Here is an 11,014-nt window from a genome sequence, read left to right on the forward strand (position 1 = left end):
TCCCCACTTGTTAAAAAAACATTAGAGCTACTGATAATGGGTACGTCCTTTTGTTTTACTCTAATTTAGATAGTTGCTGCTACTGTGCCTTTTGCTTTATAGCATCCCATCTGGTGACCCAGATTAGTTGGCTTTTTCCCAGACTTATCTCACTTCTGCCTCATTTGCCTAAAATATCTGGTTTATACTAAGCACATTCTCTCTTCTACCAAACACCAAGACTAGGCTGTTGCTGAGGGCTGCAGTAACTTTCCAGAATTAGCCACATTTTTTCCCCCCAGATGAAATCCAGAAGCCCTCTTCAGAATAATCCCCTCTATCTAACCATGGGCAGTAAAAATGAGGAATAACCATCAGGGATGCAACTGATGGAAAAGACTCCACATTTACGTGCACCACTTAAATTCAGTTCTGGTGTAAAAAAAAATAAATACATGGACCTGTCTCAGCTGGGTCACTGGCTGAATCTGTTGGAAAAGCTAAATGCCTCCCTCAAGATCAAACATACCAGCATGAAAAAAAAACGTTAATGGGCTGTTAATGATCTGTTAACATTGTAGCACTGTAAGAGGATGCCCATGAGACACTGAATCCCTGGGTCCAGGGATAGGTTAGCACAGCCAGCCCTCTAGCACAGCTTGCTTGGGAGCTGTCGGAGACACACAAGAAAAGAAGCAGCATGGTCAGCTTATGACTACATTTAAAACTTTATGGCCTCCAAGACAAAATCAACAAGGAATCCTGTAGAGAAGCCTCTACAGGGAGAAATACAGGTTTACCAGGACTGGTCCAGGCTCCTTGCAGTATGTCAGTGCAGGAAAAGTGTTTGGCATTATTGTCCACGGTGTTTCAGAATATAAATAATGATATTAAGGAATGATTAGGCTTGATAGTTTGTGCCTGTCTCCTAGTGAGGCTGAAGGAGGGACAGTAACGATTAATAACCTATCACTGCAGCATGGACACTCTCTCTTTAATTCAGTAGATGGCATCAAAACAAGCAGCCTTAAGCAGACATCCACTACTTCATTGCATGCTGAAGTTCAGCCCCTCACATCCATCTCTAGCTTTTAGATACCAGCCTGTTCCTGCTGTGGGCTGCCATTAATGTTTCTCTAACCCCACTGATCTTCTTGCCACCTCCTCACCATCCACTTGCTGATTCTAATGGGAGTTTTGGCTATGGAGGGAGAGAGGGGCTAATTTATCAGGTCATTAGGCTTCTACTGGGGAAGCCTCCTCAGCTGTAGTATCTATTTAGTGAACTGTCTCCAAGCCATTGGTCATACTGGTTTAAGGCAGTTAATATTTTAAGGAGAGGAGACACGTGCTGAGCTAGGAGACAGCTCTAATTATGGCTGCTGACATACAGAATCTTGCCTGAGGGTTTAAAGGTGGGGAGGAGAAGAGGAGGACCATCAGATAAATACTGTCATAATCATGATTTCCTTAGCTAGCTCATTTAGTCAATGAAGTGGTCTTTGCTGTCCAGGGGACCTTAATAACATTATCTGATTCTTTTTTTCTCCATTAAATTGCTCCATTTCTAGCTTTTTACAATTTTTTCCCCGCTCAGTTACAAGTTGTATTTGCACCTCTCCTTTCCGATTTCAAAAGTTTATATTCTGCCCTAGCCAGAGGTTGAGCTAATTGCCTTCCAGATTTGGGTATATTTCATAGCTGCTTAGCACACTCCAGACACAATAATGAATTAATATTTTCCTATTTACTTCTTGAAGAATAGTAGAAAGATATGAAGTGCTTCTTTATAGGCAAACATTTGCTGCAGTCGGGCTTTTTGGTGTTTGCTTCCTTTTTTTTTTTTTTTTTTTCCCTCCCCCCTCTCCTTCCCACCCTCTGCATAACTACTGTTATGATACTGAATATGAGAGCAAAAGCCCATATGAGTCTCAGGAAGATCCCTAAGGATACAGATTCCAACTTTGGCCAGGTAAGAGGAACCACTCTGAATTAACTTTCGTGTCCCTCTTTGGCATGCTTTGGCATCAAGGCGCCTGATAAGTTCACAGCACACTGTTAAGTTGCCTCATCCAAGATATTTTTGTCCTTTTGGAGAAGAGCACTTATTTTTCTGGAATAAAAGTGATAGTAAATGCAGGACCTAAATGTTGATAATGAAAGCTACTCCAGATGAAGTGTTCTAGCAAGTGTCATAGGGCACACAGAAGAAAGACTGAGCAATGTGCTATTTTCAGCAAATGGTGTTGTCCTGTCAGCTTCTGTAGAGAAAAACAAGCCTGAAGCAAGCTTTTCTGACGCTGCGACCAATTAATAAGGGATATAGAGCTAGCATTAAAGCCGCTGGAATGATAGGCACATTCCCCTGCCCACTCGCACATTAAGTGACTTTCCTTGCACTCTAATGGGACTCACTTGGCCTGCTAATCTTTGTGGCTTGCTTCTGAAACAGCTCCTCTGAATTTTATTTATTTTGTGTCTTTATATTTCTGTTATTTTTTATTTTATTTATCTGAGTTTTATTCAACACTTGTTTCCTCTGCTGAGATAGTGATCTGCTTGGGAAAGGGCTCACAAGCCTCTGTTCAGCTTTTTTTTGTTTGATTGTTTGGGTTTTTTTGCTTCTGATTTGCTGTCCCTTAACATTCATTTTAATTACTGAATTTGAAGTAGCTTGCAGTGTACTTGGCTTCTTGTGCAGCCTTTACGATTAGTTAAAGATTTTCACAGAGGTGGACCACTGGTTGAAAACCATTGTTGCATGTGCTTACAGCTTGATGGACTGTTTCCTTACACTGGAATGTGCAAATGTTGTCAGATAATCCGCTAATTTCAATGAATATGGCAATAAAATTGAGCACCTACTATTCTGTGATAAAGTCCTAGCAGACTGCTTTCACACTTGTCCAAACACAGAGAAGATGCAAACAATTTCTAAGCAAGAGGAAGAACAGAGTTCTCCATCTGTGGCATGTTGCACGGAAGGAGGGAGAAAGAAGATAAGAGTTCAGTGGAGTGCTGTACAATAGGCTTAAAAAACAATTACAGGACATGCTTACTCATTCCTTGTCCTTCTCCACTGGTTTCCACTTGAGGAAGTTAAAGCAATTACTCCCTATATTTCATTAATGGTGAAATCTACAGAATTTTAATGTTTTAATAATCAGACATTGAGGTTTTTTGTTTTGTTTAGAAACATTGATCTGTCTCAAGTGATCCACACAAGACTGCAAAAATGGATAGTGACAATGCCAATATTTACCTGCTGATCTGCACAGAATCACATTTCAAATCTGATACACATCTAAAAATGCAAGATACTTCCACAAAACCTAAATAATTATATCTTGGGATAAATCAATGGGAGCCAAACATTAGGTGTGTCTGTATGCTGCGATGGAGAGACGGGACGCAGCTTGATGCAAGCAAATGTCAATTTATTGTACAGAAGCACGAGTTTATATACACTTTCAGAAGCTGCGCGTTTTAAACAGATTGGTTCTTGAAGCTAAGCATTGCATACTAGGCCATCCCCGACTGGTGGTTAACCACTATCAATTAACCGCAAGGTGTTACCTTTCCTTGGCGCCATCCGTCCCCCACTCCCCTATGCTCTCTCAGCATGACTCATCCTGTTAATTGTTGTGTCTATTCACACTCCTTGTCCTCCCAGGGTTCCATACCTACAAGCTCCAGCACATTCCCCTCAGCTAACTGATTGACACACATGGTCCTAATTTCCAGCCCGCTTCTGCATCTCTAAGTCTGAGATCTACCTAATGACGACCTCACTACATCTTACATGCATAATGTGCAAGCATGTCGACTTTTTAAAATCCGTTTTTCAGCAAGCAGCTTCAAAGTCTCATTATTAATGAACAGAAAAGATGGAAAACATGTTTAGCAGTAATAGTGGCAACATCTTATAGTTATGGTGTTCTACAGAGAGAAGCAATAGCAGGTTTGCAGGCAGAGGCTTTATTAGCAGTAAAATTTTATTGGACTGGATAGTATAATAAAGAAAAAGTAAGAAGCTCTTCAGGACTTCAGTATGCTCTGCTCTAATGAAAAAAATCAGCTTAATTGATAAACTCTTCTTACATTAGAAGTCATTGTTTCTGCCTCCTTGTCTTAATCATGAAAAGATTTTCACTATTCTATTCTGTTCTGTTCTATTCTATTCTGTTCTTATTATCCAATGTCAAACTGTGGTATGCCATTAAAGAAAGAATGGAAGAAGACATCTTCTGCATAGTTATGGGTGTGAAAGCATTTTATGAATCAGCTTAGGAACAGGGACATAAGGCTTCATTTTTTTTCCCTACACTGACATGTTATGACCCAGAAGACTTCTTGAGTCTCCACGTGCTCAGGAATTTTGTGTGAGGTCTCTCACTGATTCCAAGTAGGAAGGAGTATAAGGGTTATGTAGCAAGAACACTAGCTCTAAATTTGATCCAAGTTCCCAAGTCTGATTGATTTGAATAGGTTCAGAAATATTTATTAAACATCTTCTTTCTTGAGTTGGCGAAGGCACAAAGATGCAATTTAAACCAAGCATAATAAAGCTGTCAGCAAACTGGGCCTGAAAGGTAAGGTAAGAAAAAAAGAAACCTTATTGTGTGAAAGAATCTATGGTATGAACAATTAACATGCCTTTTGATTTGTTTGCCTCTAAGCAGCCATCAGAATCTGTAAGACAATTATATTCCTTCCCGCTGGTGGTTTATATCTAGTCAACTATCCCTAATCAGTATTTCCTGGAAAACACCAGTAGCCTTCTGCATATATAGTTTTCCTGCTCCTGTCAGAAGGAGCATAGCAAAAAACCAAACATCTCTGCAAGGAAGCCAGTTCAGCCCCTGACTGACATAAATTAAAGACAACAGGATTGATTGTGCTCCTAGACATAACTGTAAAGATCAAAGGACCTTTCAGAAACTTGTGCTGCCTGCCTTGAAAAAATCCAGTACTCTCATTCCGGCCACATTCCCAGGGGAAACATTACCCTATTTTATGCAAGGAAAGGTTTGGACGGAGAGGTATTAGTTTTTTATGAGGCCATCCAAGACAGCTGGAGAGTACAGGCGAGGTGTTTGACACTCCTGCCTTTCTCTGGGTCCGAGGAGCAGCAAACTTCAAACAAAGAGCAATTGATCTGAGTTTAAATCAAGCAGGTTGGGCAATGAGACATTTTGAAAGGAGAAAGTGGGAGATATCTGAGGGACAGAGGGATGTCAGCCAAGGGGGACTGAGAGAGAGGAGACAGAGACAGCTAAAGAATTGTCATCTCCATGAAAAAGTTGCTATGTACTTTCTTCTATGAAAGGTAAGAAAGGGCTTTTCAGTCCTGACAGAAATCAAGTGGAATAAAATTGTTTGTGGTCCTGTGGGTCGTAACCATGATTAATTTCAGGGATGTGATCTGTGAAGACTACTAATGTGCTTTAGCCCTTTGGCAAAGTTAAGACCCAAGGCACAACTCTGAAATGGCACCTGAGCAGCATCTGGGTGCCTATGTTTAAAACTGCCACCCTGAAAACACCTGCACATCTGCCACTTAACCTTCTCTACCTTTCCATGCTGAAATGCCTCAGGCACCTACACTTATGGGCTGCCTGTCTCTCAGCATCTAGGTCTTGACAGTGCTAAGGAGAACAGTGACTGTCTTACAGCTCTCTTTTCCTCCTGACAGGCTTCATCTGATAAGACCTTGCTGGAACTACAGATTATTCGTTATGCGAAATGGTGTCCCAGTTTCCCGTTCCTCTAAAACAGGGCTATAACTACACTAATGACCCTTTTTCTCCCCTCAATATGAAATAATTCATAGGGGCACAGTGTGGTTGGTTTCCTACTGGTGCCTCAGTGAATCTGTTCTCGCATTTCTGTGGAAAATGCTGCAGCCATGAGGATCTGAGCTGAAGAAGCCTGTATTGCTTTCCTATGCAAATCCCTTTCATGTTTTTCTCTGGTACTAAGTATACTGGCATATTGCTCTGTGACTCTGCTACTCTACGTGAACCTGGAGTGAAGCTTTCAAAGTGCCTTACTATAAGCCAAAAGTTTCAGGCCTGAAATACCTTGGGCTCTATCCCTGTAATTTGTGTTCCCTCTGCTTTTTAGTTTAAGGGGCACCCCTGGTTTTGTCATGAGGCTAAACCCTGAATAAGAAATCAATTTCTTCTTTTAACAAACTTTTTGACTCAGTTTATCTTTGAAGCACTCTCAGTTTGCCTAAAGTAATCTTCTCCCTAAACAATGGAGTTAATGAAACAATGGAACTAATTATCATAATTCTGCCTCAACCCTAATTATCTACAGCTGCAATAATACCTACTTCTCCTCATTGTAATCTTCTATCCATGCCTCCCAGCCACTACTTCCTAAATACTAGGAAAGCACAATCTGTATGATGATTAATTCCAAGTTACATATGTATTGATTGGATTGCTAGCACTTGCAAATTAGATCAAGTGAAATAACAGCTGATCTCACAGGGAAGGTCTTCTTGTGATGTGAGGGGTGAGTTTGGGTCTTTCTTCATTGCTCAGATTTTAGTCTTCTAAGACTACAATAAGATAAGATTTGTGAGGGTTCACTAAGCGGATTTAGTGGTTCTTGGGAAGTGGTAGTGCATTAATACAGGTTTCTGAGTGCGGTTTGTAATAATTGTTGGTCTAAAAGATGTACTCAGACATTTATATTGTCTGTAGAACTTAACCTGTATATTGCCTTTTTGGACATCGGTTGAGGTGTGAAGAGGCTGACATTATCTAAAAGTTTTTGGGAAAGGCGTTACTCGTTTCCATTACCACTTTGTATGGGATTCTGGGGTTTCAGTTTAGCTGGTAAACTGAAGCTCTTCCATCCAGCTGGTTCAGCTATTAGTATTACCACAGACCAGTTCTTCTCTTTTTTTTTTGCTTTTCCCTTTTTCCCTTTCCCCCTCCTCTTCCCACCTTTCCCCCTCCTCTTCCCACCTTTCCCCCTCCTCTTCCCACCTTTCCCCCTCCTCTTCCCAACTTTCCCATTTTTTTTTCCCTTTTTTCGCCTTCCTTTTCCCCTTTTCTTTTTTCCCCCTCCTGCCCCCTCCCTCCTGCCCCCCCCCCCCCTTTTTTTTTTTTCCTTTCTTTTCCTGGAAGTTGACAGAAATATTTAGATTGCTGGATGTTTTTAGCACTGTAAGTGAAAATACTGACTGTCCCAGGTGAGGCTGCTGTCGGTGAAGAACTGAATGAACTTGACAGTACAAAAGGCTCAGAAAACCTGAGTGCTGTTCTTGTGGGCCATAGTTTATTGCTATCACCATACTGTTCCCTGCTCCCTCCGCCAGAGCTGACAGCCTCAAGAGTTTCTTATGTTATTGCATCTCCACAGGTGTCAAATGCTTTTTCTTTTGAAGCACCTAGCTAGCATAGGTCAATGGCACATAGACTGTACGATTGCACTCTTCTCAGCATCTATTAGGCTTGAAATGTGCTACTTCTGTTTCAGATCCACTTTGTTTTGCAAAAAGTAAGGAAATGTGAGTTGTCAGGCCTTCAGGCCTGGCTTTCTTAACAGGGTTTAGTTGTTTGTTCCTTCCATGAACTTTTTAATGTTACAAAGCAGAAGTTGCACGTCCTTTGCTCATTCTGTTTTGTCTTTGATTTTAATATCACTACTGATATTGACATTTATCCAAGTAATCTAAACTCAGTTTGATCTTGCTAGATAGACTTTTGTATTTATTGAGAGTAACACTAGGAAAATATTTGTATAGCTTAAATGGATCTGTAGAGACATGCTGGACTCTCCATACAGTTTTTATACAGTTTATCAACATTGTCAGTTCTTATGTAATTCTGACACTTACATGGTCCCATTATTGGCAGATCTGAGCATTTGGTTTTTTATCTTGACAGCTCTTTTAAGAGAGAGGGGCATAACATAGTCTCTCTTTTACAGTTGGCTGAAACACATTAAGATAAAGCCCAGATTTATTAACTTATTTTAAGCAATGATCAAGTTACTGTGTTTCTCTGACTCAGCTATTCATTCATTTAGGGACCACAGTCCAATTAAGAAGCAGATTCTGAAAGATAGGTACCTTTGCAAAAGATACAACAGTGTGAAATATTTACATGGAATTTATCTGAAATGTCTCTAAATCCTGGTTTTTTTTTAAAAAAAAAAAGTAAAGTGTTTTTGGAAAAAGGGATTTAAGAAAATATACAGTGCTTCATCATGCAGTATTGTAAGACCTGAGAAATCAGATTTTTTAAAAACCTGGTCCCAAGTGGCTTGCACAGAATAATTTGGTAATTCCGTTATAAGTAACTGGATCTGAACTTTTGGATTAACCACTGTTCCAGTCTCTGTTCACATGTTTTAATGTTCCGGTCTGGGGCTGTGTATCTATAGACAGGGTGCCAAATGTCCAATTCCTCCCCTTATCATCAGTCTACATCTTACCTTTCAGAACATCGAGTCCTAAAAGGTTAAGCAGAAATGGCCCCACAACCATCGTTACCAGAGTGGCTGTACCCTCCCCGGGTAATTACCAACTGACAGTAGCTGATGTTTGCGCTTGAACATGATCAAAAGCATCTGCAACAAGCATATGTTGCTTAGACAAAGTTATGTCGCCTTGTGCTGCACCTTCAGTTTTAATAGCCGAAGCCTGAGCTCCAGTATCTACCAGGAATGTTACTGGTACCAACTTAGGTTCCACAAAACAAGTAATTAATAGATCACCTCGGTGGTTTTCAGTGAGCTGCCTAGTATGTACCCACCCTTCACTGCCCCGCTCGCTACAAGGGGCAAAGGTGTTGGTTTCCCATCGGCCCAGGGGATGCGGTTGGCTTTGGTAAGGGGGCACTGGGAACTGGGCTCTCGTTCTCAACCGGTGGGCTTTCAGGCCATCCTAACACCAGCTTCTCCAGTTTGTCAGTCGGCAACCTGTTTGTAAGATCTCGGGGAATACCTTTCTGCCACACCATGGCCCACAGAGCCTTATGTCTGTGTCCTATCTCTCTCCCACTCGTGATGCTATGGGAGGCATCCTTTTACTGTTAGTTATGTGTGGGGAAGGCTTTAATTCTGTGAGCCTTAAACCTTCTGGGTCCATTTTGGTGCATGGAGCACTGACAGGGCTGTACTTTCATCCAAAAAATATTAAATCTTGAGCACCTTCTCCCCAAGTCCACATTTTCTTTTCCCGGGGTTTGTGATTAGGGGTCACTACCCCTTCTAATGTGGTGACAGCCCCTTTGCCCGGGGATACCACCTGTATTTTCCCCTGTAATTGAATACCAGTCGCTTTGGAGAGGTCACGGAGGCCCCTTATGAGAGGAGTCATTTATTCTGGGTTGACCAGCATCATCACTGGGGATTTCTATTTAGGCCTAAGCTCCCAGTCATACATCATTTGCAGACATGCTGCCTTCTGTATGTTTTCTACCAGTGGGTCAGCCGTCCCCACAACAGCAAGCGGATCCCCCTTTCCAAAGGGCAAAGACCCCCAGCCCAGCAGGCTGCTCTTTGGGTCAGGGACCAGGGTGCTCGGTAGTTCCCAGTGGCTAGGAATCCCCTGGCCCCCAGTAGCCCTCGGCTTCCTTTTTTGCTTAACAGTATCTGATACCCCCCGATAGTGACACTCCCCCAAACATATTCTGTGTCTGACTCCTTATGAGTCTGGCTAAACTCTTTCTTCAATTTAGCCAATTCACTAGCAGAACGTGGAACTTTTTTACTAGTAATTCGAGGATATTCATCATCACCACCCTCATGTTTAAGCTCAGCCTTCACCAACGGTTGCAGAGCACAGTTGGGGACCTCCATTTTGTCCCATTTTGACTTTGCTTCCTCCAGTTCATTACTGGGATAGTATTTTTTTCAGGGAGCAGAGAACTGTCTTCGCCCATGAGGAGCTGCTCTTTCAAAGCGGATTGTATATAATCTGCCTGGGCTCTTTGCCCTTTCAGCTGTCCCTTGCAAGGGCTGGCGCAGGCCTTGTGAATATTCTGTGAGTGGGGATCCTGCCTCCAGCCTCCACAGCACTGACTGGGTGCCAGTGTGGCACAAGCTGCAGCTTTCCCTTTCCCAGCTCGAAGCCCAGTGCTACAGTCCTGCCCACTTGGTCACACTGTGCAGCTGTGCCCTTGTCCCTGTGCCCAGGATGGGGGTGTCCCCCGGGTGCTGCATTGCCCCGGTGCGGGGCCGTCATGGGGGTACTCAGCTGTTCTACAGCCCCCCGCACGGCCCTGAATGGTGCGCACCTGTGTCAAAGCAAGCGACAGTGCGCGCTCGCACCTCAGGGCGGCCGCCTCTGGGGAGCAACTCCTCAACCACCCCCGGCCCCGGCCGCCACACTCGGGACCCCGAGCGGCTCATCCCCCAGCGGGCGCCAGGCCCGCGCTGCCCATGTAGCGTTCTGGTCCGAGCCGGGGGCTCGGTGTGACACCCCGAGCGGGATGCGGCCGCAAGCGGGGCCAAACGCCGCCAGTCGGGAACGTTTCCCGGCGCAGAGCGGCGGTGGGAGACCGGCGGTGGGAGAGCGCGGGAAGGGCTGAGGGGGCGGGAAGGGCTGAGGGGGCGGCGGTCTCCGGATCGCCCCGCCCCGCCCTGTGGCGCGGCCCGCGACGGAGGGGGTGGGGGGGGGCAGCCCGTTGCCCTGACAACGGCACGTGCCGCCGCGGGCGCGCGGGTTCTGAGGGGGCGCGCGGCGCTGCCTCGGCGGGCTGAGGCGGGCGGTCGTGCCCGGACGCGGCCCCCGAAACAACATGGCGGTGGCCGGGCCCGGCCGGCCGCTGCTGTGGGGCGGCTGTTTGCTCCCGGGCCGGCCCGTGGCTGCCGAGCCTGGTAGCAGCGCCGGGAGCCCCGCGCCGAGCCTGATGGGTGTGTGAGCCAGCTGTAGGATGGTCTGCTCACAGCATGGACACATTGAATTGCCCTGGGTGATGAATCTGAGACACTGCACCAATGTGCTACAGCTGTCCCATTTCACAAACAGGGAACACAGAGAAACATCTTGAGCTCTCCTGTTTCCCAG

The 11,014-nt window shown here is 44.4% G+C and overlaps 1 protein-coding gene across 1 annotated transcript in view; it reads right to left on the minus strand.

Moving 5' to 3' along the window:
* Positions 1–8,488, minus strand: part of LOC121086130 (vasoactive intestinal polypeptide receptor 1-like) — a 60,806-nt gene extending 52,318 nt beyond the window's left edge. Inside the window, exon 1 of the mRNA XM_040589394.1 lies at positions 8,437–8,488. Within this exon, the coding sequence (XP_040445328.1) occupies positions 8,437–8,488 (52 nt within the window). The remainder of the gene's footprint in view (positions 1–8,436) is intronic.
* Between the last annotated feature and the right edge of the window lie 2,526 nt (positions 8,489–11,014).

Source organism: Falco naumanni, chromosome 4 (genome assembly GCF_017639655.2).
Source record: "Falco naumanni isolate bFalNau1 chromosome 4, bFalNau1.pat, whole genome shotgun sequence".
In the NCBI taxonomy this organism is placed as follows: domain Eukaryota; kingdom Metazoa; phylum Chordata; class Aves; order Falconiformes; family Falconidae; genus Falco; species Falco naumanni.